Below are 27,061 nucleotides of genomic sequence, written 5' to 3'. Positions count from 1 at the left end.
GCATTGTTTGCAAGACAAACGAAGATAAAACGCATTACAGAATTGCAAACATTTAATGCAGAGGCAACGCTGTCATTAGCTACTTTATGATGTTTTTGGGATGCTATGTATAAGGGAAAAGTTTGACCTAAGGGTGGTGACAGATGAAACATCAAGAGGTCACCGCAGTCAATAAGGTTCATCCTCTGGAGTCCATAAATAATTTCAGTCAATCTGTCCATTTGACATGGATATTACTTGTGAGTGGGAATTTTGGTCTAATGTTGGCTTAAGCGAAAAGGTCATGTCATCACCACAACACATTAGGATTTATATTCTGAGGTCTATGATTATCAACTGCAAATTTCTTCTGCAATCTGTTATTAGTTATTGTGATACAGTATCTGAAATCTTTAAAATTCATCCTCCTTTGACAATGAATATCTACTCCAAAAACCATGATTATCTGATTAGTGGTAAACAAGATATCTTGGACCAAAGTGTTGGACTGATCAATCAACCCACTGACACTGAAGTCCTTCAGCCTCTCACCTAGCAGGGCAAAAATGACTTTCATACAGGTACTGTAAATTTACATCAGTACTCCTGGCTTTGCCCTTGCTCTTGCCTTTGTCCATTAAATAATTCCTTGCTGGCTTATTTCAATCCTCAGGAGATCAGAGCCAGCCCTTATCCATGCAGGCCGACACAATGGGTTGCTGCTCAACACTCCAGAGTGACATCACCCTCTTCACGTCAAGGTCACCTACGGGTGGGCTACAGTATCAGGCATATTTGAGCACAGAACTTCAACCTGCTTTCCTTTGAATGATTTCAGTTCAGCAGTCTGTTTCCACTTCATCTACTGAATGTGTGTGTGTGTGTGTGTGTGTGTGTGTTCTTCATCACTGATGTCATGATGAATAGGCAGCCAACAAAGCGGAGGAGAGGCAAAGAGAGAGAAGGGGAGAGGAAAAGTGATCTCTCCTCTGCCTTTTTATCGCTCTATTTCATCATAGAAATCACCTCATTTACTCTGAGCACTTCTCCATTCATCTCTTATTGTCACTGGCAAAACCCATTTTCTATCTGCACCAGCACTGTGTGTGTCTGTGTGTGAGAGAGTCACAGGAACAGGGAATAAGCAGCAAGCTCACTGCATGCAGTCGTGTTTGCACATGAGCAGTTGCATTAATGAACTCACACTTACCATCAGTAAACAAACTTACTATGTAGGACTCGATTGTCATTTTGTTATTTTTCAATTGACAGACTGCTGGTTCACATTCGATCATATAACAAAATCTGTTTTTGTTTTTTTTAAATGTACTTCTAATCAAAAACTAAGAAGTGACAGCATGTGGAAAAACTACTTTACTTTCATTTTTAGCCACTCTAGCTGCATGGCTCTATGGATGGCAATGCCGGTCAATCAGTCCGTCCACCACTTTGGTCCAGACTGAAATAAGTGAAATGGATTGCCATGAAAATGTATACAGACATACATGACGTCCATGTCCCCCTCAGAATGAATTGCTATAACTTTGGTGAACCCTTTCCATCCACTTTCCATCTAGCGCCATCATCAGGTCAAAATGCTTTTGTTTATGACCAAATACTTGCTAAACTAATGACATTCACCTCAGCCTCAGCTGTACTGTACTGTATTTAGCTAATGGCTAATTAGCAAATCTTAGCATGCTAACACATTAACTAATGGTAATATGGTAATATATTACCACATTACCTGCTAAACATCAATATGTAACCATATGTCTTGCTTACTTTTTATTTAGTTTCAGTAGTGGCTGTGTCTGTTCCAGTCTGGGCATGTTGGTGTCATAAATAAATCATACAATGTGTGGTTTTGGATACTTCATTTGTTCTCTGATCAAGTCACTCATTCTTATTACAATTATTTTAAATATGTTTAGTTTTTATGACTGGACTCTGGACCATCAATGTGACATAAGTGAGAGGGAGAAATAACAATGAACAGTACAATGAGTGAGAATTATTGTACTATTTTATTATTATTTAAACTCAGAGCTACAGTGCACCTGAAGTTCATGTCACTCTTATTAAATTCTTTTTTCACCCTCCTCCAGATTTCTCTGCATGTTGCCCTAATCTCTCCAGTTTTTCCTTCTTTCTTTTACCCATTCCATTCAAATTGCAGGGTTAATTAGCAAGACTGTATTTGATGGATGTTACTTCATGTTTTGGTATAAGAACATGCTGTATTTAGGGGGTTGCCTATGGTGATGTGACTCTAATCACAGACTACAGTTCAGTCCAGTGTGTTGTCCTCAGTGGTTCAATACGTGCTTCTTTCTGACCATCAATACTAAAAAAGTCTGTGTATTTTGGTGGAAATGTGTGTGTTATCTGGTCTTTGTAGGCCTCAATGATCTTAAAGTTTGCTCGCAGCTTGAGTTTACCTGCTATGTTTCCAGTTCTGATACAGTATAAGCATGGATGCTACGTCTCCTCCTTGGTCTACTGTGGCTTCGATTGTGCCTCATTTGTACCTCACTTTGGATCAGATCAGTCTGCACGCAGCGTTGTTCACACTTCATAAAAGCTAGCTCAAAGTTCAGGTCACACAGATGAAAATTAACTAGTTCACGTTCATAGTGTACTATTTAGAATTCTGAACTAAATTCACAACACCAAAAAATTAAGTTCACGTTGATTTTTTCCATTTTTCTCCTTTACAAAATGCTGTGAGTTTGACTTGGGTGGAGGAACTTTGTGGCTGTTGGCTCGTGGTCTTACCCTTTGTTAATGATTTCTTGTGATCATCATTCTCACGCAGACATTTCCCAAGACTGGTCAGATACTTCAGCATGATGTGCTGTTCCAAAAATCTGTGACGCATCAGATTCTGTGTCCCAAAACACCAGCATGCCGGGTGAGCACATTCAATGAACAGTGCTCTTTGAGTGCGTTCATGCACACCACTGTCTATACCTTTCTATGAATGGAGTCTTTTAAGCATAAGATGTCAGTTTATCAGTGGTCTTTATGCCAAAATAAACATCCAGAGGATGAATTAAGACCCTGATGTAAAGCTCTGTGTGTGATGAATGTTATCTCTTACATAATGTGTTAAAATGTGTAATACTGTACACATTGATGTTGTTTTAAGCTGCATTTTTAGCTGGTTGTTTTTTAGAATGTATTTATATTTTGCAGTGCAGCAGAGGGTTTAAACTACATCTGCTGAGAATCTAATCAGTGCCTTGCTGTTTCCATTCCATGTCAAGCTAGGGGTCCTTGGCTGGGCAGGCTTTGCGAGCTGGTAAATGACATGAATACGATTAATAATTCAGAACAAACCCTATGTGGGTCTAAACAGAAACGTGCCAGTGGGCCGGTGCATTCAGTGAATAGCAGGAGAACGGCGGCATGGCTCTTGGAGTAATCTGACATGACAGCATTCACCTCGGATGATAGAGAGTGGAAGAAAACTATCAAAATGCTTATAAATATCTTATATAGCCACTGAGGAGCGGCTGCAGGGGGGGATGCTGTCAGATGTCCTTCAGCTCTTGCTGCAGAGGCAAATATCACGTTATTTGCATGGAAGACGAGCAAGTCTGTGTGATTGCATGTGTGTGTATATGTTGCACAGCATAAGGTTACAGTAGGTGATGATTACAGTGGCAGATTCAGGCAAGCAGCTGTGGGAGGAACCTTGGCAGCAACACAGTCCCGAACGGCGTTGTGGGATTTCAAGGTATCTGTGTGTGTTTGTTTGCATGTGTGTGAATGAACACACACCAGACTGGAGCAGAACAAGAGCTTTAGACTAAAAGAAAATAATGTACGAGTGCAGTTCCAGAGCTAAATCCCTCTACCTCCTGGCATGGGAAAAAACACAGGTGCAAGTCTTTTTCAGCGAGTTGTAACACGCTCTCCCACAAAGAAAGCCCCGGGTCAGATATTATGAGAATACACAGGACTGCTCCGATATGAACACTATGAACACCTTGAGTGTTGTACTACAAAACCCTGGAGCGAAAAACCAGTTTCAGCCTCTGGTGATGGGAGGAAGGAGAGAGGAGGTAATAAGGGTGAAGCAACAGAGGGTAAGAGTAAACCTCTTTTGAGACCCACTTGGCTTCCCTTTCCTTTTTCCCTGTCTCAGTGTGAATAGTGAAAGAAAACAAGTTTGTCCAGCCTAGTGCTACAGATTTGTTAGTTCCTTTACTGTATTGTAGCTGTAGTCACCTGGGTTAGATTATATCAAATGAAATCCTAAAAATCCATATGGCAGTCTGGGTTACTGCATCATCACAGGGTAGATTCTATATGCACTATTTGTTTCTAATATTTTTTCTATAGCAATAAAACATATGGACAATACTAACAAAACAATAAGCTAAAATAGGATATAAAGCTCAGTAGAGCATCAGAGCTGGATATTAATTCTTTGTGGGTTCATGAGCGACCCTTTTCACATTACACAGTCATGTGATTCAATGTTAAAAGAAAATACTGATTAGCGGAGCTTTAATTCTACAGTACAAGGTGTCTTTTGGGGGGAAATTTCAAATGAATATCAAAACCATGTTTGTTCACAAGAAAAAGTATTTTTAACAGCCCTACAGGACAAAATAAAAGCAATGGGCAAGAATAAAGAACATCCTGTCCAATCAGACCACTTTCCCCCCTCCTCAGCACTAATCCTGGTGTCTTTCAGGTCTTTTCCTGGACCAGGTTAGGCCTCTGCATTTTGTGAGTGTGTCTTGTACCTTAATAGAATGGTCTGTTGGACTTTGATGTTACATTGCAGAGGATTAAACACCTCCCAGAGGAAGAGAGCGCTCCTTTCTCTTTAAATCTCTCCTCTGCCAGGCCCAGACCAACCAGACAAATTATTGATCACAGGAGGTTCCCCCTCAGCCTGCAGCCTCATTCAGCCAGGCTGAATTGTTTTCAGATGAAACACCCGACAACAGCCTCCCCCTGACTGAATTTAATGTATGCTGCTACCTTTAAAGCTCATGACTCTCACTCCATTGTCCGTGTACGTGATCTCATCAATCTCTCCCAATTCCTCACTCTTAAAAGACGTTCTTCGTCTCTCACCAGTCACCACAGTATCCTGTAAGTCAGGGTTCCTCTCCTTCTACTCCCCTCTGCATGAGAATCCGAAAACTACATCGAAACTGGTGGAAAGCCATGAAAAGAGCTAGCACACAGTTGATGAATTTTGTGCCAAAAAAAATAAATAAAAATCACACCCCTTCTACTCTGGGCCATAAATAAGTCAAACTGAAAAGCCTAGATGCCATAAACGTACTGCTAGATTCAGATCAGGTGAACGTACTCTATCCTGTCTGTTGAGGAAAAGCATCCATAAATCCATTTAAAAATCATGTAAAAAAGAAACCCTTTTCTTTTGTATCAAAAATACTCTAGTTTGTTATCTGTACATCAGTGGTTACAGTGAAAACAGGAAATGGTCTAGGAACTAATTCAGCATGACGATCTACGATGCAGATTAGCCAAAATGCAAACAACTTCAGGCTAAATAAATGCGACTGAGGTGTAGCTTACAGCTAACTTGCTGACTACATGGCAACATTACACTTCCTGTTTGCATCACCCAAAGCATGATGAGAACTGTAGTGGCAAAACTCCAAACTTGTTTATCCTAAAAGGAAGTTTACAAAAAGGGAAACAATAGGGGTGGCAAAATCCATGGAAATTTGCTGTGCTGTCTTACTTTATATTATCAATAAAGTTTTGACAGTAGTAAGACAGAATGTCTTGTTTACATGGTTCTTATCTCTCTGGAACACTGACACTCTCCTCTACCCATACAGATAAGTTAGACCCTTAAAACATTTTAAACACAGAGTTATATAATATAAACAGTTTCAAATTCCATAAAACATTTTTCATAAAAATGTGTCCTGCAGTAGAACATGCATAGTACCACTTTTTGTTTGTTTTTTTTTTACATTAAATACCCAAGTTTTTGAAATTCTTACTTTCTACAGTATCTGCACATGGCAACTATGGTATGGTTAATGTTAGGGAAAGATCATGGTTGAAGCAAATAAACTATAGTTATGGTTAGGCAACTACAATACATTAGGCAAACATGTGATTACATTTAATAAATTGATTGATAAATTACATTAATTGCAGGTTTGAGATGGGATGAGGACTCTAGTCTCCACCATCAAAGTCAGACACACTACACTCCTAACTGCCACCCTGACCTCCACTCACTTCCTGCCTTAGTACATAAAGGGCACAGTACTTCCTGCATGTGCACTAAATGTTGGCACTGGACAAAAACCATGAGGTGCAAAATCCAATCCAATATGGACGTAACTTTTGGATACTGAGGTGTACTATGCCATAAATCCTTTAAATAAAGGGAATGAAAGCCATGAAAAAACAGCCTTGACTTGATACATACCAGATAGTCTCGGATAAAAAACTGCAGCCATCATTTCCATTGTAATAAGGGCAATATATCCCCATTATAAAATGTCCTCTTGGATTCTAAAGAGATAATTAGACTCTTTAACTTTTCAGCCCCAACAGCTCCTCATTAGGATCATCAATAAATGTGTCAATCACATACTTGCAACTACTTGTACAGTGTCAGTTATACAAGTTTAAAAAAACTCCACTTTTTAACGTCACTATTTTAAGGAGGTTGGAATCTGAAATAGTGGAGTCACCCATTCCCCCTCACCCGAACACAGATTGTTCCTCCCTTTACCATCCGTATCCTACCCACAGATGATTCCACATGCCATTACTGGGTCATGAAACTGGCACCTGTCCCATGTCGACCTCTGAGTGAGTCAGAGCACCGGAACATTGCAGGATCAGAGGAACTCATTTCAAACACATCACTGCCACATTTTCTCAAGCCTTCTACTTGGCTAAGAAAACAAAACAAAACATCACAGCTTCCATTCTTCTGTGTACCACCGTAATTTGATACTGTCTTCAAATCAGAGTCTGTCGACATGTCACATTCTCATTACTTGGCGATGAAAATAACACAGCAGAGGTAACACAACAGCATGAACTCTTTAGGGAAAGAACAGAGCAGAACTAAAACCAAAGGCAGAGAACAAACAAACACGGGCAATCCCAGCAATGTATGATGCATAAATAACAAAGACACTACTTACATTAGTTCTTTTTTTTTTTAATTAAGACAAAACCAGCAAATTGAGGGAAATAATGAAAATGACTGTGTGTATTACAGAAACATGCATAATGATGGGGAACAAAGCTAAATGTATGCCATTTTTGAAAAAGGGCAATTTTACTGCGCCTGGTATGCCTGGGGCAATGCGAATTATACACTGCAATGTGCATTTCACATTGCTCTACATGTACATGCCTGCCCGTGTCTGCACTGGATGATTGTTAGGTGCTATACCAACCGACAAATCCATTTAGCATTGTTGGATAATGAGGACCAAACGGAGCGATTACCTCTGCTGCTCTCCAGGACGGCAGACCGTCTGCAGCAGCAAAAGGAATGTTATACAGCTGGTTGGACTGAATCTGTTCGGTCTGTAGCCGCTTTCCTCTCATGTAGCTTTGAGAGGTCGAGTCAGCTAAGAGAGTCACAGGGGACCCATCTGTTTCTTCAAACAATGACCCTCGTTTATCAAATCTTCAGCAAAGGATCGCAGGCTGAAGCGCTGGCAGAGATGTGACAGTTGTCAAGCACCTTAAGGTGCATCAGCTATTAAAGAGCATTCATTCATGGCTCTTGTAGTGAATGAGTCCATTGTTCACCAATCTCCTTTTGTACCTGCTGCAGAACGTGTTTGCAGATATTACAATCTTGAGATGTCACACAGGAAAAAGAAAATGCATTCACTATCTGCAATAGAGGATGAGCATAAACTTACTTACTTGAAGCACCTCTTTTTAGATTTTAAGTATGGTATTTCTACATGCAAAATCTGACATAAGCATTAAATAATACATTTCTAAACCTAACTGCAAAGTGAAAAAAATTTGTGCAATGACAAGTACATGGAAAAAATAACCAATAAAAGTAACAGTAAATGTTAATGCTTTGAATGACTTTCGATGTGTACGAATATTATGATTATCCTCATCTTTATCATTTTTATTATTGTTGTTGTTTCTGCTGTTGTCTTACGTCATTCTAATATCCAACTTCGATGCGTTGTTAATAATAGTTTTTAAAGTAACTTTTTCCTCAACTCAAACAATCTTCCCCTCATCACAAGGAATGCACTGTACAAGTGTGCTAATAGGTTTTTGTTTTAACTTCAACTTTTAAAGACCAGAGGGATGTATCATGTTGTTGCATTAATTCAATTGTGAAGTTAGTTCTCTTCAAAGAGAAAGGCTCACTTTTTGCAGCCGATCTGTTGAAACCTGAGCTGGAATGGTTTTGTTGTCATGTGCTCAAATCAAGCGGGCTGAAGAAGAAAGCATTTCAGAGTTTGAGTGAACTTCAACAAATGTCCTTGGTGTGAATGCGGCCAGTATATAGCTTGAATTGAATCTCTATTTGGGCCTGAGGGTTTTGCTCAGAGGACAGAACTGATAAGAGAAGTGGCCAGCCTGAACATTTAATGAGCTCCATGGCTGTGAGTGGTCAGAGAAGGCTGTTACCTTTGGAAGTGCCATCATCTTCTATCGCTCTCTCACTGCGATGTGACATTTTCCCAAAACGCTCTGTTCATGGTGAGTCAAATGCTGCTTGATTTTTCCCAGTGAGGTAGAAGGAAACTCAATACACTTTCATGCTCATAAAAAACTGATTACTGTCAGTAATCAGGTTAAGGCACGAAATTGGATGTCGTGTTTACATTATGTTGCTTTACTATGATTCCACTGATAACCCCCTGCTGGCTAAATGTCATCGAATCAACGTTGTTTAAGAATAAAATAATTGTCAGAATGTTGTCTAATTTACCGTAGGTTTGGTTTTGGTTTAAAGTGGAGCTGAAATGTCACATTTTGAGTTCGTTAAAAACATACATTTGTGGTGAATTTAAGGGTGAAAATCCGATGTTTTCACAAGTCAGTGTGTTCGGGTAAAAGTCAGTCTCACCAGCAGGTTTTCTTGCGATTATAGTGCACAAAATTGACCAAAGGTTGCACTGGCTTGTTTGAGGTAGATCATTTATGTTATTGATGAATCAGGTTAGGTAGCAAGTCAGAAATTGTTTGCTAAGATTTGATATGATGGGGCTTATCAAGTTTTTAATCATCTTAGAAATATTTCAAAAATACGATACATCTTAACTTTTAAAGACACAGTGACCATTTTACACGCCTTCATCTCATCACACCTGGATTACTGCAACAGCCTTTTTACTTGCCTGAAGCAAAAGCCTATTGATCGACTCCAGCTGGTACAGAACTCAGCTGCCAGGCTTTTAACTAGAACCAAGAAACGTGATCACATTACTCCTGTTTTAGTCTCTTTACACTGCCTCCCAGCATTTTACTTGTTACTTTTAAGGCTCTTCATAGCCTCTCTCCCTGCTATATCTCTGACCTCTTAGTACCGTACACGCCGGCACGTACTTTGAGATCCTCGGGCAGAAGTCTTTTGTCTGTTCCAGATTCCCGGCTGAAAACTAAAGGGGACAGAGCGTTTGCTGTCAGGGCCCCGAGGCTCTGGACCAGTCTGCCCGAGGAAATCAGGTCGGCTGAGTCAATGATCTCCTTTAAGTTCCTTCTTAAAAACACACTTATCAGAGAGCCTTTCCTGATTTTACTGGAGTTTTAGTTTTCTTTGAACTGTCTTATTTCCTTAAATCTGTTTTCTTGACTGCTGCCTTTGTGAAGCACTTTGTAATGTGGATTTTGTGCTCTATAAATAAAGATTATTATTAGTATTATTATAAGGGATACACAACTACCTAAAAGCTGCCTGAGAACTTCAGTGACAAAACGTCTCAAGTTTGAGGGATTGATTTTGTTTCACCTGGATTTGCAACTGACAAAAGTCTACATGGACTCAAAGGGACGTCCAAAACAGACAGACAAAACTGTGAAATCCTGAATAAATATCTTGGGGCTAAATGTTGGCTACCATGGACGAATAAGATTTAGTCTCTGAAACATTTGACTTCAGCTGCCAGGTGGTTTGGTCAGTAGTCAGATTTACCTCCTACCCCTCCCAAAAAGGATATGACACTTATCAGCCCTCTGATCACCATTATAGACAAAGATGGATGGCATAAAACAGAAATTTGTGAACATTTTCCCAACATTTGTCTTTTCTATGTACATGGCTAAGTAATCAGGTTTCTCCAGCAGAAATAAAACTACATCTCTTGGTTAGTTTGTAATATAGCATTGTGGGCACTAAATAAGGCAACCAAAACTACAAGTGTGAACACAACCTTAATTCCTGGAAAAGCAAACCCAGTTTCCCAGTTTCTGTATTCCTAAAAATCAGATCAGTACTGAAACAGGATGATAATCATATCACTACAGTGCATGGGAACCAATGATCTAAAAAAAAAAACAACTCTGAAACTCACAATAGAAATTAGAACGCCTACATCCACAGGAAAAGTTAAATGAGTTAACTTGTTAAACACAGATCAGAGGCCGGTAGGTATCAGAAGAAGCCGGCAGTGTGCTGTATGAGAGGAGTGTTTGAGCAGCGAGCATAGTGAGAGTAAGAGGTGCGATGATTTGCTTGGTTCGGTGGAGAGCAAATGGAAAAAAATAGTAGAATAAAATAAAGATGGAGGTGTAGATGAGCAGAAGGCGAGGCAGCAGTGAGAGCAGAAATCCTTAAGAGCACAGAGAGCAGCAGATGCTGCAGACTTTGCTGCAGTGGTTTGAATCATTCATTCTCCTTTAGTTTTTTTTATGGCGATCTCAGTAAACATCGGCACTGTGCTGTGTCAGGGGAGTTGTTTTTTCCTAACAGCATGTGAATGCTGCTGAGAGATGATGGATAGTAAAGAACAATACTTTTCGTCTGTTCTTTCCTTATCTCTCTGGCTCTCTTTTAATCCTTTATCTCTGTCTCTCATACACACACACATTCACACCTGCTAACCGAGGGTCATGAAAGTTTTAGAGGCTCTGCATGAAGTGCTCACCACGGTCTGAAACTCAGCCAAGGTTGACCGTTTCCTGTCAGGTATTTACACAGCAGTTGAAAACAACAGGGCAAGGCATCCAAATTGATGCAATATGCATTATGCCCCATATATATTTCATCTAGGGAAACAGTTAAAAGCTAACGTGCGCACGTTGAGGACGACGCACACTACTACTGTTCCATTCAGCTCAAGAGTACACCATGCAGAGATCACAATCACTCTGGTCTCCTCTTCTCCTCATTTTCTCCATTTGCTTTGTTCATTTATCCAAAACTGCTTTCTATCTCAAGTTCCATACAACCAGCAAAATAGTGAAAGTAATTTCTCCCATTGTATTTTCTGCCAGAAGTCCTCCAAACTAGGCACAAAATACACACACAAAATAGGCCATTAATTCAATTTTTTTTTTTTTTTTTTATTTATAGAGCGCCAACTCATAACAGAAGTTATCTCATTGCACTTTTCCTATGGAGCAGGTCTAGACCGTACTCTTTATAATATTTACAGAGACCCAACAAATCCCACCATGTGCATTAGTCATTGCCTTCTAAAATCGACCCATATGAACGATTTCTGATCAGAATCATGGAACGACGACACACACAACAACAACAAAAAAAAAACAATAACCAAATGTTGACTATTGGCATGAAACGAAATGCAATCATTGGTTTCAAAATGACATACTGTTTCTACGCCCAACCATCCACCATGACCTGATTTTTCAGCGTTATGACATCATGTTATTTTCACCTTTGTTTCTGTCAGATAAGAGTCATAAATTGCACAACCACTAAGAAGCCCATATCAGTTAAACATAAACATAGATTGCATTTGAACAAATGACTAAAGCGGTCTTTTTTCTAGTGGACAGTGTCGTTTTCCACATTTGAGTTAAAATTTTCTTTAAACGATAACCTCAAGTGTACCTCAACATAACATGCAAGCCTCCTGGACAATTTATCAATGATAGATGTCTTTGTTATAGCCACTGGCTGTAAACATTTCAACTTCACTTCTGACAAATCTTGTTTTTTTTCTGTCATATTGGTGCTTTAGTAACCATAAGCCTCAGCTGCCACTGATATGGATAAGCCAAACCAGTCAGAGGTGCAAATCAGAGCTGTAGCAAATCAAAAACATTCTGTCACTGCGAACTAAACATTGCACCATGCTATGGAAGCCCATTTCGACCAATGTGATGAAAAGAAAAAATTGAGAATCTCTCAAAATAATGACTTTGTACTGCAAAATAATGAGAAACTTTCTCAAAATAATGATTTACTTATTGCAAAATAATCACTTTGCATAGGCCTATGTGTTGTTTCCTCATATGTGCCAAAGCAACAGAAGCAAGTGGCTGTGACAAAGCCTAGCAGACCCAAATGGATAATTTATTTCAACACTCTCCAACCAAAAGCGGCACAGAAAATAATGTTTAATGTGGTTAAAGCAGGAAAGTCAGTACATCAGTCTGCATTAATCTATGAATGAATGTGGGTGATTCTTACAGAATATGTTGTCCACAGCTGCTTTATACTGTATGAAAATCTTCTCCTTCAGTTCATGAAATCCCTGCAGCATCTGAAGGCAGATGTTGATAAATCCGCAGCGCCTGAGATGTGCCGCACCAGAGCGCAGTGCCATTGAGCACAGCCGTTACTGTGTTTACTGAAGACGACACCAGGCAGCTACAGTGTAACCATATAGACCTCTACACACATCAGACTAGTCGTTTATAACTTGATATTCTGCTTTTTTATGAAGGAGCGCCTGGTTACCAGGGCTCATCATAGCCTCTTTTCAAACTTTTTCGCAAAAGTAGCATCTCATGTTTTATCCTTGAAACAATATTGAGAAGGTTTCTCGTTATTTTGAGATACTAACTCATTATTTCGAGAAAGTTTCTCATTGTAATGACTTACAGGATCTTTTTCCCCCTCATCACATTGGTGGAAACGGGGTACCATGCTGCATTCAAAATTGATCCAAAATTCAAATTGCAACAGGGTTTTACATAGTTTCAATTACAATTTTAAGCTCTGTGATTGGATGTTTCTTACCAAAATGCTTCTTAGGAGTTGTAGTTGACTTCTCTCCTAACATTTTTATGTACACAGGCTTGTACCTTAGACTTTTTAAATCAAAGAACCATATATTATAAGTATACATATACCACAAGTATTCATCTTTTGTACATCCAAGTCTTGGAAGTCAGTCATCTAACATTGTTTAGAAAATTAACAGGATTTTTACTTCCAGAATCATTCAGCTACTCTATTAAACATGAACAGAGATTACATCCACAGCTCAGACCCGAGACTCCCACAGAGGACATGTGACAAGTGTCATCGCTATCAAACCCTCCCAAGTGACTGCACGCACACACACATGCCTGTAAGAGGAGCACACAGACGAGACATCCATAACATGCATTATTCAGAGGCCTGGCTGGTGGCTACAACCACCACTTAGATGACTTCCTCTGCAGCAGGGAGCATTGTTTTACCCTTGATCCAATTACTGGTGGCAATTTTGGTAAAACCCAAACATTTACACATTAGCAAATAAATGCTCAATTTGGGGTCCTAAGATTTGTATTCACTTCCTTCCCGCTGCTGGAGACTGGCAGAAGGCCTTACATATGACTCAGTCCCCAACCAGTCCACCTTCTATCAGATGTGTCAGTCAGTACATTTATATGCATTGAAATATCACCGAATTTTGAGATTTAAGATACACCCATTAATTTTAACACTCAATAGTGGCACCAAAACTTTATTTCCTCCTAGCATTTTGGTTATAACAGTTTTATAAAGATTGTTATTTCTGGGAATATGGTGTTCCATATCATATTCATCATGCTTAATAAACACATCATATCAAAAGCAAGAATGATTTGGATTCATTCATTAGTTATTACACTAATTTTGATGTATATTGACATTCAAATTAGCTCATGTTACTGGTGTTTGTACCTGATGAGAACTGCACCTTCTGTAAACCCTGTGCACAGCAGGATTTCCACCAAGTTGAAAAAATAAATACAAATGAGGCACACTTGCATTATCTTGGGACATGGTGCAATGAAAAACATTTTCACAAAAAGGCTGTAATGTGAGTAAAATGGGATCTTTAAAACTTTCCACAATTTGAAGTCACAGTTATGACAGACTGAATTCATGACCTGTTTATGGCTCTGGCTGTAACCACAAAGACAGTTTTTGCAAGAGTTTACTGCTTCCACATCTTGTTGTGCTGTGAAATGCTGTTGAGGAAATGTTTACCATATCCTAAATTGAATAAAAAAATCACTGTACCATAAAATCTCAAACTGATCTTAATGTCCATTTCTACAGCATTAATTACATCAGGCACTATGTCTTGTGTAGTTCCAAGTGTTCACAGTGAGGTCTGGATGATTTTTTTCTATTTATTTATTTTTTATTAAATGTGAAATTTCATTCACCTCCACTAAACTGGGTTAGCATCAGAATGTTCAGAGGCAGATTTCTTCCCCCCCGTGAACTGACACTTTACCTGCTTTAAATATTGTTGGGATTCGGAGTGGTTAAAGGGGTACCAAATAATTACAATTAACTAATTTACTGAGCCTCATAAAAACACACTAAACTATCAATTTGGAACTCTGATAAATAATTAAATTAATAACTATAACCAGAATTACCATCAATAAATAGGTTGAAAGATTTGGAGTTCAAAATAGACAAGATTAGCAAGTTACTCTTGTGAAACATTAAAGAAACCAGCATAATTATACACAAGCGTTTATTAACAGATACACAAAGCAAAAACACACAATATGAAAACTCAAAATTCACTAAACTACAGAACAAATGGGGTGTGTGTGTGTCTCCGTCCAAGATGGCTGCTTGGATCTGAGATGGCGTCAAACAAAATAATGTGTGTAGGTTTCATTGTTCTGCCTTCCTTTGTCTCGCGTGCACGAGCGCACGTGGTCAGAAACGAGAAAGCACGTGCAGCGGGAGCTTTCAACTTCCTCTCCGCCGGGCCGGGTGTGGTGGTCTTTAAAAGGGCCAAACTAAAGGTGTATTATCTGTTTAGGATAACGGTGCCAAGTTAAAAGGAGTTAGCGTGCTAAGACTGTCTGTGTGGAGCACGACATGACTAATATCAACTTAGCGGTGGCTGAGCCCTACGTTAACCATGAAGATCACAACAATAAAACCTCAATGAAAACACATCAGTAACTTTACATGTACACAAGTGAAATGGTCATTTACTTAGCTATATACACTGTTACTATGCCCAGTTACGTAACCCGTCCGTGGGAGGGGAAATAGAGGTTGCTTGGGACGTGCTGCTGTTATCTGGCGGTTCCGTTGGATGAGCCAGGCAGGGAGGAAGGTTGGTTCCGACTGAAGAAAGTCTTTGCTGTGCAGATGGAGGAATCGCTCGCTCTGTCTGTTGTCTCCTCAAAGTCAATTCTTAACGTTACCTGGCCGCCGTTGGCGCTAAACTTTGTTGCATAAATCTTACGCATGTCCACTTGTGCTGCGTGTTTCTGCTCCAAGCAGATTACGCGGGGCCGCTGACCCCTTTTATTGACCTGGTGACATCACGGGTCAAAGGTCAGACGGGCCACTAGTGACTGGGATGCTGCGTTCAATGGCTTTCCGGATTGTGGGACAAAAGATAATGCAGTCTCCTAATAAAGTTCAGTTATAAATCACACAAATTAATGAATTCATCTGTGGAGTCCCAACAAAGTGTTGTCGCAAAAGGAGTGCAAAGGAGGCACACAAAACTGTTTGTCTATGACTTCCTTCACTGAAGCTCTGTTAAGGGTCCACTGTTAAGTAGCATAATTTGGGCTTCTTCATTCAGCTCTTCCACACTCTATCGAGAACTAGGGTTTTAAAAGTGAGTGGGAGCTTATGCAGCCTCTCCACTGCGGTTAACACCACTGTCTGATTTTTAATGGGGAAGGGGAAGCAAGGTCACTCAGCAGCTGCCTGGTCTGACTCAAACACATATTTGTGTAAGATGTCATGCCCACGCAGCTGCAAATACGCTGCCTTGGATAATAGCAAGGCTTCTGCCCTCACACATCAAAGATTTACCCACCATGCTTTCCCTTAATGAGGTAATAAAAAACAACGGCTCACTAGTACAAGAAAGAAATTAAAACTGATAGCATCACACTGGGTTTAAGCAATGTGGGCTTCAGCTTGGGAATGCTGATACTGTTATTTATCCTATAGCAGTGAACTGACAGACACAACATGCACTAAATGTGACACAATGGGGCACCCTTAAAACCACAAAGTTTCACTACAACTGATAAAAGTATTGGCTGGAGAAAGTCCCCACTTCTTTCCCATTTACCCAAAAAAAAAAAAACAAGCTTGAAAACAAATACAATAATTTATCAATTTTCAATTAATTTTGTGTAAAATGTGTCAAGTCAAGACGTAACTGCATTACTTCCACACATCATTGTCTGGAAAGTGTAAAGTAATTAAGTCTGTAATTAATGTTATTGATCGGACAGGCGTCCTGGTGTAGCCTCGCTAGATAGAAATGCCATTGCTTTTGTAACCTCAGTTATTCTGTTCACTGAATCATTGTAAATAAATTAACTCACAACAGTGTCCACAGCATCTATTAACACAGCATGGTTCATTTTGAAGGCTACAGGAATGTGTATTTTAATTATTCTATTAATTTGTGTTTAGTGGAAAGTTGGATCTTAATGACTGAATGTATTTCCAGTATTTTGGCAGGAATAATCAGGCATATGTTTACCATTTAATTTAGCTAATGTGAAAAAGCAATGCCTTCATGCTGCCAGTATAACATTTTTGTTGATATAGTATGTTACAGCAGAGGTGATAAACCCTCTTATGTGGGTAATATTTCTGAACTGTTTTACTGTCAGGCTCCATTTCTGGTCCGGCAAAACAAAGTTTCTACACACATGCTATATATTACAAGTTACAACACATTACATCTAGTTTGCATTTGTGGTTTGTTTTGTAATGCATGCCTTAATTAATTCTAGATTTTTAAATGAAAGAAAAAAGATGACTATGATGAAAACAGCAAATATTGTAGATGCCCACCCAAGTGAACATCAGGGCAGGGTACTCTGATTCCATTGTAACCTATAAGGCAAGCACAGAGCACTAAAACATCAGGATGAAGCTATACTAAAAAAATCAAATAACAAAAAAGTAGTTACAGTTTGTACTTTGTTTGTTTCAAGAGCTATCTAACCTACAGTATCTTCAAATGAACTACTCTATATAGCTATAAAAGCACCAATTCAAGGCTACACTTGATGAAGGGCACTTCAGTACAGGCTTTTTCCTCTCTAAGGTATACGCTTCATAAATTGCTCCTGTCCTGTCAGTGCTTATTATTCTTCATTAGTGAGAGAGTAAAATGTTCTCTTTAAAAATTAACATTTCACCTTTGTTATTTGAATGCCAGCGGTTTAAAAAAAAAACAACATCAAATGAAATGCTTTTTTTTAAATTAATTTTTGCAAAGGGCACAAATCTCAAGGAACTCAATCATGCATCCCCAACGCCATCTTTTGGCCAAATGACTGGGGGGAGCTGAGGTTATTCAGTCAGGGGACCAACCCTGGTGGAGATATTTTAATAACTTTGAAGGGAAAGGTTTTACAGATGATGCTGACATTATGACATGCCATCCATTTTAAAAAGAAAATGTATCTGTTCATCGGCAATCAATAATTATAAGAAATGTAACCTATTATATTACTGAGATTAGCAGAAACCCAGTTGAAAAACAAACTAATCCGAATCGAAAGACTGGCGGACCTGGAGGTATTTTAATTTGCTCACCCAATCCCAGGAGCACATCTTTACGCGAGCTGGATCCATCAAGTGGTAAATATGCACCATGAAATCACTCTGCAATTGTAGCCGATGAAATGTGCTTCCTAGCCATACATGGTAGGTAGGAGACGGACTTCCTCTCGGACCAGAGACACCAGCGTGAAAGGAAATCTTTTGTGTGTTGAGGGGGGCGAAGAGTGGGAGGGCCCACGGTGGCAGACGACACACCGCCAAAACGTTCTTCAAAAGGAAAAGTCTAACAACTAGTCAGACTTAAGAAATGTTTCTGTCAGAGTCGGAGGATGAGTTAGAACAGCTCCACTCGGATTTAGACTCTGAGAGCGAGAACAGCGATGGCAGTCTGGACGAGGACTACATTCCGAAGGGACAGGCCCGAGGATCAGACCAGTGAGTACAGCACAGAGACCCTGAGTTGGCTTCAGTCCAACGAAATACTCCGCGCCTAAACTAGATATGATGTGCCGGGTCTGACATACATAAGGGTGCGCTCCAACCGCAAAACTGTGTGCAGCATTTACAGTAACGCTACAGTAGTACAGTAGAATACCTGTTGCGGTTGCCCTGCGACTCTGCAGACTCGTGTGCACAACTACTACTAAATCTACAGCATGAACAATGCAAAGCCCCCGGCCCCCATGTGAACCCGCAGGTTCTGTGGTGCAGTGCTGATCGCTCAGTGCTGTGTTTCTCATTCTGCAACAATTTAGAGGTTTCACCAAGATAGTAGGCCAGCCTAAACAGGAGGTGCGGCTCCTGTGTGTGCATAGTGCACAGGCAATTCTTGCCTTATCTATCAGCTTGATATTAACTTTGGATAAAAGAATACATTTCTAATAACATTATGTTCATGGCAGTCCCATTGTTAGCACACCAATATAACACCAAGTTAAAAGCTTTTGGTCAACTTGAGGAGACTGGGTATACAACATGCATTATTATGGATTATTATATCTGATACTGGACACATTATGTTCAGTACAACTTAGCCTCCGAAAACAGTTGTGTAATGTCTGCTGTGGCTCTGGAGGAGCTTTGTCAAGTATGAGAAAATCACCCTGATGATGTCATCAGGTTTATCTCAGCTTGGGCTTGGAGACTACACATTTATAACAGAAAGCCTGCGTTACAAACTAGAGGTGTGTGGTTTGAAAGACCCATTCTTTTTAGAATTTGTCTCTCGGAAGTCCCCCAACTTTTACAGGGCTGCTGTATTAGACTGCGTTAGTCGTATCGAGGTGGATATAAATTGGCAACTCAGTGTATAAAGTACTGATAATATAACAGCCATATTAATATTAGTTTTTAGGGATGATATGGATAGAACCCTCTATCACATTATGTGTAATTTTGTATTGCAATATTGATATATATTGTGTAGTAAAGTTTTTGTAAAATTAATTAAGAAACTGTCTATGGATAAAATAACCAGATGGCGATGTGTTTTTGGCTAATTCAGAGAAGTAAAAACCTGACAAATCAAGGTATACATCGATGCCAAAAATCATATAAAATAACCAGTATTGCCATCAATCAGTTCTGCTCACTGATTTGCAACAATGCCCAACACACCCAGAGATATTAAAGTGACATGTACTGTGGTATAAATGGTATGGCAAAATATCGCCTCACAGTATATATTGTCATATCGCCCAACCCTAATACAAGGACTCCCCATCCCCATCTCTATCGACTAACTGATGTTTCCTTATTCATACTATTATATTAGATAGATAGATAATACTATTATATTAGATAGATAGATAATACTATCATCACCACTTTTATAATAATACTATTAAAGTGGCAGCAATACAATATTATAGCCACTATTATGACCACTTCATATTACTGCCCTCATTCATGTTTTTGACCTTTTTTCCCCTTTTTTGGAGATAACTTAGAATTGCTTTATTCACTGTCCGTTTCACCCTCAATCTTGCTAGTAAGGCATGTTTTGGGGAAAGTTTCAAATAACAATTTTATCCAGAGGAAAGGTATTACCTACTATATCATTAATCTTTACCTATATCTACTTTATTTACAGGGAAGACTTAACTGATGAGGACAGTTCAGACGAGGAGTGGAATGGTACGCCCACGAAGAGAAGAGCCTCCAGGAAGCGTTGCCGCTCTGTTTCTGCTTCTCAAGTGTCATCGCCCCTGAAATCCCCGTCTAAGAAGTGGGAACAGAGTCCCCTCAGAAAGAAGACCCACTATACAGCTACACCCAAAAAAGACTCCTCTTCGCCCAATACTAGCAAGACAGTCTCCACTCCACGCAGGAAAACTCAAAGTGGAAAGAGGCAATCAGAAAGTCGGCATGTGAGGGAGGATGAGGATGAGGCAGATGATGGAGACAGATGGCATGACATTGATGAAGAAGACGTCGAGCCTCCTCAACCACGATTCAGACCTGACAGGGACGTAGGGCCGCAGCTGAGCAGAACTGCGAATTACACGCCACTCGAACTGTTCCAGCTGTTCTTCTCGACCACAGTAATTGATACGTTGGTAAAAAACACCAATGCCTATGGGGAAAAAAAAAGCCAAAGCCAGAAGGAAAGCTGGGTGCCTGTCAAAACAGCAGATATGTACTCCTTCATCTGCCTTGTGCTCTACATGGGTATTGTACCGCTAAAAACTCTGAAAGAGTTCTGGAGAGGATCTAAGCTGTTCAGCCTGCCATTTCCTGCCTCTGTCATGCCCTGCAGACGCTTCCTAGCCATCTCTCGCAGTCTACACATGAATGATCCTGCAGTTGAAGCGGCCAATGACCAGAAGAAAGGGACACCAGGGTACGACAGACTTTGTAAGATAAAGCCACTATATGAGCAGATTTTGGAGGCCTGCCACACTTTCTTTCATCCCTACCAGCATATCTCCATAGATGAACGCATGGTGGCGAGTAAAGCAAGGTTCGGGTTTAAGCAGTACATTAGAAACAAGCCGACTAAATGGGGCTTTAAGCTTTTTGTTTTAGCAGACTCAGTGTGTGGCTACACCCTGAATTTTTTTGTGTATGTGGGAAGAGAAGGTCAACCCACAAGGAAGGGGCTAAGCTATGATGCTGTCATGAGACTGCTGAACATCCCCTTTCTAGGCAAAGGATACAAGCTCTATGTGGACAACTTTTACACCAGTCCAACTCTTTTCCTTGACCTCCTTAAGAGAAAAATCTGGGCATGTGGCACTGTTCGTTCCAACGTAGCTGGTTATCCCCGAAATAAAAGGAATGACATGCTCAAGAAAACACCAAGGGGAACTATCCGGTGGCTCAGAAAAGGAGCGCTGTTGTTTGTTAAGTGGTTAGACACCCGGGAGGTAACAATGTGTTCCACTTTACACAAAGCATACAGCAATGACATGGCAAAGCGCAAAGTGAAAGACACAGATGGACAGTGGACAGTGAAGCAGGTGCCTATTCCAGGCTCTATCAAAGATTACAACCAGTACATGGGGGGTGTCGACTTGTCAGACGCACTCATTGGCTACTACAATGTCCTCCATAAAACCCAGAAATGGTACAAAACTCTGTTTTATCATTTTGTGGACATAGCCACTGTGAATGCCTTCATCCTCCACAAAGAAATGTGCAAACTGCAGAATCGGCATATAGTAACGCAGAAGAACTTCAGGGAACAACTGATTCTGTCCCTGGCTGAGATTGGGTCCACTCCACGCCGGTCAGCTCCACAAAACTTTATGTTGCCTGCCTCTCCTTTCAAAGTGCCTTCTGCCTCACCATCCAAAGTGCCTCCTGCTTCTCCATTCAAAGTCCCGCCTGCCCCGACACCCCCCTCCCTGTCAACAGTGCCGCCTGCCTCCCCATCCAAAGTGTTGCCGTCCTCCCCATCCCATGTACCGCCCACTTCACCTCCTTCCCCATCCGATGCCCCACCGGCCTCTGCTTCCACACTACCACCTCCTTCTCCATCCACTGAGGTGCAACCTGCTACATCCTCTGATGCTCCAGGTTTAGGTCACCTACCAGCTTACTTTGTAGAACAAATGAGCAATGTGGCTCCCAGAGACAGGGCCACTGCTGGCAGAAGGGCATGTGTGGTCTGCAAAAGAAAGTCGCCAGTCTATTGCAGCACTTGTCAAAAAACACTTTGTTTCACTACTTTAAGGAACTGCTACAGTCTGTGGCACAGAAGCAATAGTATCTGTGTCTAAGTTACTTGTACAGTGGTGTGCAAAAGTGTTTGCCCCCTTCCTGATTTCTTATTTTTTTGCATGTTTGTCACACTTAAATGTTTCAGATCATCAAACAAATTTAAATATTAGTAGATAACACAAGTAAACACAAAATGCAGTTTTTAAATGAAGGTTGTTATTATTAAGGGAAAACAAAATCCAAACCTACATGGCCCTGTGTGAAATAATGATTGCCCCCTAAACCTTAATAACTGGTTGAGCCACCCAACTGCAATCAAGCGTTTACGATAACTTGCAATGAGTCTTTCACAGCGCTTTGGAGGAATTTTGGCCCACTCATCTTTGCAGAATTGTTGTAATTCAGGCACATTGGAGGGTTTTCGAGCATGAACTGCCTTTTTAAGGTCATGCCACAGCATCTCAATAGGATTCAGGTCAGGAGTTTGACTAGGCCATGTTGTTACCTCATAAGGTTTTTACACTGAGTACTGAACAAGCCTGTTCAAATGGTCTTCAAGTAGTATGACATATCTTGAGATAATAGATATAGACTAAACATGCGGTTAGTGAAGAGGCTCTACATAAATGGATGAATCTACCCATTATCTTGGTGGGCAGAACTGTTAAAATGAAAATACTCCAAAGGTTTCAATATCTGTTCCTGTCATTACCCATTCAAATACCCCACAGAGCCTCTAAAACTCTTGATACAAAATACTATAGAATTTATATGGAATTGTAAAGCATCTTACAAACCAGGAAGCAGCATGTTACTGCCTGGATTAATTTTAGCGAGAGCCCAGCAGCAGCTTTGCTCGAGCGACTCTGGAGGGGAGTCACAGTTGCCGCTCATGGGAGTAATGATCTTCAGTGGCCAGTGCTGTGGTTGTCGCCTCTCAGTCTGTGAGAGCACTCGAAAACTGGACATCATCATCTAAAAACACCCTTGAGAAGTGATCTCACACCATTTAACTCTGAAAAATCTCATTCTGGAGATTTAGCATCATAAATGGATAGGTACTGCCTACCTCTACCTGGAAGACTACTGTGAAAATGGATACCTCAGGTCATTCTCTTTTGTTATCTGCAACTAAGATTTTTTCTCACAACAACCCTGGAACCTTAAATTACTTTACCACTGCTCACAGATGTGGTGATGTTGCTTCATGTGGGAAGTGCATATAGGCTTGATTTATTTCAAGAATCTATTCTTCATGAATTGATGGGGGTTGTATATTGTAACTCGAGGGAGAAACAGGAATCACACTTGAATATAACAACTGATGCAGAAGACAGTTTGTTCAAACTACCACTGAGTATGTTTACATGTGCACTAGTTTAACCATTATGAGTTTTATCCTGGTTTTGATCTTATTTGGAATATGACGTTTACATGAAACATAAGAGTAACTGGTTATCCAGCTTATTGTTTATGTCATTATCCATGTTTTGTACCTCAGCAGTTGAGGATAAACCCACTTTGGTTTCTGTTTGCATTTAACATGCTCTGTTGGATTTGGCTTCTTCAACTGGACTTCCAACACCCACTAAAATGTGACTCCAGTTGAGGATGCACCAGCATAGCTTGCAGACTTAGAATCAGAAATCAGTATGAGGTGTTTTTGTGCCACAGTACCCCAGTACTCCTATAAAGATTTCTGAAACCAGGATGTTTACACACACACAAACAGCATATAAACACACTGGTTCACTTACAGTTTACCTCAACAACTCTGCCTCACTTCATAGAAATTACAACAAAACATGTAGATCACACATCCTCAGAGAGAGGTACAACACTTTGGCTATTCATTTTGGATTATATGGACACATTGCCAAAGAAAGTACCAGAACCGTTATGAACCTTAATACCTCTGATTAACTTCATTACTCTTCAACAGTTGTTTCAAAGTGTCTCTTCTGTGAATTGATATGTTTTTTTTTGTTGTTGTTTTTTTTACACATACTAATTCAAACTAAACTTGGGTTAGAGAAGGGATTTTGGGTTGTGTTCTTTTGTGTGTTCTATAAAAGTAGAATACATTTTTAAAAAAGGGATCTGTGTAAAGTGTTTTTATTTTGTTGGGGGCGTAAAAACTGCAAACTTTGAAAAAAAACCAACTAAAAACTAAAGCATACAGTACCTAATTTATCTAAGAAGAAGTCAAAATATAATCACATCTACTAAACAATTTAGTTTTACAGGAATGAGCAGAGATCATTTCGGCACTTTGGAAGAGATGCTTGTAGACATGATTCGGTGATGCTAAATATGTAAAATAATGATGTGTCAGTGTGGAAATTATGTCATGTACATTCACCAGTTCTCCGTGGTCTTTGGAATTATAGTTAAAAAGGCGGCAATGCACAAATGGTTTAATGATCTGCGAGAGGTTAACGACAAGCATTTTGGAGGGTTGTCATATACACTGCTGCTTCTGTGTGTATTTGCGTAAAGGTGTGAAACTGAGGGCGGCTCTCAACTTATCTAATTAGACCTGGAAAGATGAAGTTACTTGAATAAATCAAATCTGCTGACAGCAATTCTTGTTCATTATCATCTAAATCAGTCAACACTTTGATAAACACACCTGCTGTCTGAGGTAATGAACCACACTGTGAATCTCAATATTACTTGAACCTGACAGCAAACATACAGTATGCACAGTGCACACTAGGACATACCTTTCAGCTTAAGTCAACCACTACATGGTTTTTCAGGGCAGAAACATGAAAATACGGCAACTCTGATTGCCATTTCCACTCCAGTCATTCTTTATCTTGCTGCTACTGTTAGGTCTTTTAGAAGCTGTTAATATGATGCATCACATTTTTCTTTCAGTGAGTGTAAATATCTTTAATTGGGACACACAATTATCCCTGGCCCACTGTAAGGCCTGTTTATGTGTGTTACAAACCTAAATTGCTAACATATTATTTCATTAGAAAAAAACAATTATACTGTAGAGCCAAAATGTCATATATTTTGGTGCACACAGTTGCATTCAGATGCACTACAATTAGCTATATACACTAGGTTAAATGGGCTCCCTGAAGAGAAAAGGCTTTGTTTGTTATGTGATTTAGGTCAGATTAAAGTTCAGATGCAACAGCTACATTATTCAGTGAAAAACTGCAGTAAGGTTAAATACAGGTTAAATAAATCGAATGAAACACACATCATAGCAGGGCTTCTTATAGTCAGAGCCTGAGCTTACTCAGGATATTGTAAATAGTAATAAGGGGTATATACATACATTGACGCAAAACCAAATTACTGTAGCAACAGAATGGCCTGTGTATGTAAATGTTGCCCCTGACATTTTGTCCACAAATAAGATAATAGCTGGGTGAAAAGAAAAATAGAGAGACTGAAAAAGAGGGTGGAGGCTGGGTTAAACAACGCTAAGCAGGGATGATGTATAAAATAAACGGCTGAGTGAACCCTGAACTGATCCAGCGCTGGTCTGATGGAAGCTGTATGTGAACACACGCATTAGCAGCCAGGTGACAGCTACAGCGCTGTTCTGCCTGTGATTAATAGCCTGATAGCTCCCTTTGGGGAGGCTTTGTGGACAGAGCAGCCTCACAGGTGGGGCAATGTGATGGGAGCATCCCTCTGTGATTATATATCCTGTGTCTGCAGAAGAGAGACTGTTTAACCTTCTGCCAATCATAACCACAGACGTTATTTGGTTTTCCTCTGAATGTTAAATTGGGAGCAATTCTGCAGCCACTGTGCTGAATCTCATATCTCAGTTCATAAAGCAGAAGCATCAGGAAGGCAAACTTTTGTTTCCATTTCACAGGAGATTAATAATCTTCAGCAACGTACTGCAAGCGCTGTCTGACAAAATTTTATGTCTACAGACAAAATGGACTGTCTGAGAGTTTATATCACATTGCTTATTCAATCTCTTCACTGCATTTAAAAAATATTAACTTACTTTTTTATATCACAGAGCACTGGCAGTGGTGGCACTGGAGCCCAGTGATTCATAGGGGGTTGAATTTAGGTGAATTGATGACTTAAAAATTAGGCTTGGGTGTGTTTGCTTGTTTAATGGCATTTTTTGACTAAATGGTCCCAGGATCTAAGGAACCCCAAGAACTAAATCGCAAACTAAAAGTTAATTTTGCACATTTTTGTTTCCACCACACCTGAAGAACCTTGGACATTAGTCTGATGACAGATCAAAAACCTTTGTCTGAGATGCACATTTTTACAACATGTCATCATGTTCAATTTCCCATTGTATGACCATGATGTTTGAATGGATGTTGGAATGGTGGAATAGGAGACCTAAAAAGGCGAGAATTTCTATCTCCAGCCTTAATATTGATACTAGCTGGTGCGCTGTCTAACCAGTCTGAGGAAAAGCTGTTCACATGTTGTAGCAGTCAGAGGGCTTGTGTTTGGCCAATTAGTGACACTCGGTACAGCAAACTCTGCCCCATTAGTTCCCGGGCTAAAGTTCAACCCCGCGAGCAAGGAGATTTCGGAGAGCAGGATCTATGTCCCAAGAATGAAATATAAACCTTGGTTCCTCATAACAAAACTGAGAGGTTCCTGAGTCCCTAAATGTTCCTGTGGTCAAAAAAGGTTCCTGTGATTAATTTGGCAACCTGTCCAGGCTGTAATCTGACCCTGAAGAGGGGAGGCAGGATAAAAGAATGTTTAAATATCCTGGTTGGGTTACAATATTGAACTTTAGGTAAAACCATGTAAGTCACTACATTTCAAGTTGAGCGGTAAAGTAGATAATCAGCTTTGTGTAGCAACATTTTTCATCAAGATAAACGAGCGGCACAAACCTCTCAACACATTATTCATTGCGTCAACCTGATCACTGACCCCAAGCTCGGCCATTCAGACGCACAGCATATGCCCTAAAAACACTACGTGCCCTGTCATTATGTTAATGGTGCTGGGTGTCAACAACCT

The 27,061-nt window shown here is 40.0% G+C and overlaps 2 protein-coding genes and 1 long non-coding RNA gene across 7 annotated transcripts in view; 1 reads left to right on the top strand and 2 right to left on the bottom strand.

Moving 5' to 3' along the window:
• LOC122883571 (protein kinase C-binding protein NELL1-like) overlaps window positions 1-27,061 on the bottom strand; it is a 279,566-nt gene that overhangs the window by 132,754 nt on the left and 119,751 nt on the right. The window lies entirely within an intron of this gene.
• On the bottom strand, window positions 16,924-18,079 carry LOC122884143. Its single transcript, XR_006379831.1, has 2 exons — window positions 17,945-18,079; window positions 16,924-17,236 (listed from the first exon to the last, which is right to left on the bottom strand). It is a non-coding gene; the product is annotated as an uncharacterized LOC122884143 (long non-coding RNA).
• On the top strand, window positions 18,212-22,247 carry LOC122883780 (piggyBac transposable element-derived protein 4-like). The gene is made up of 2 exons (XM_044212945.1): window positions 18,212-18,346; window positions 20,004-22,247. The coding sequence occupies exons 1-2, from the start codon at window positions 18,219-18,221 to the stop codon at window positions 22,132-22,134; spliced, it is 2,259 nt and encodes a 752-aa protein (XP_044068880.1). The 5' UTR covers window positions 18,212-18,218; the 3' UTR covers window positions 22,135-22,247.

The sequence above is a fragment of the Siniperca chuatsi genome, linkage group LG1 (assembly GCF_020085105.1).
Source record: "Siniperca chuatsi isolate FFG_IHB_CAS linkage group LG1, ASM2008510v1, whole genome shotgun sequence".
NCBI classification, from domain to species: Eukaryota; Metazoa; Chordata; class Actinopteri; order Centrarchiformes; family Sinipercidae; genus Siniperca; species Siniperca chuatsi.
This window is presented reverse-complemented; position numbering and strand designations above follow the sequence as displayed.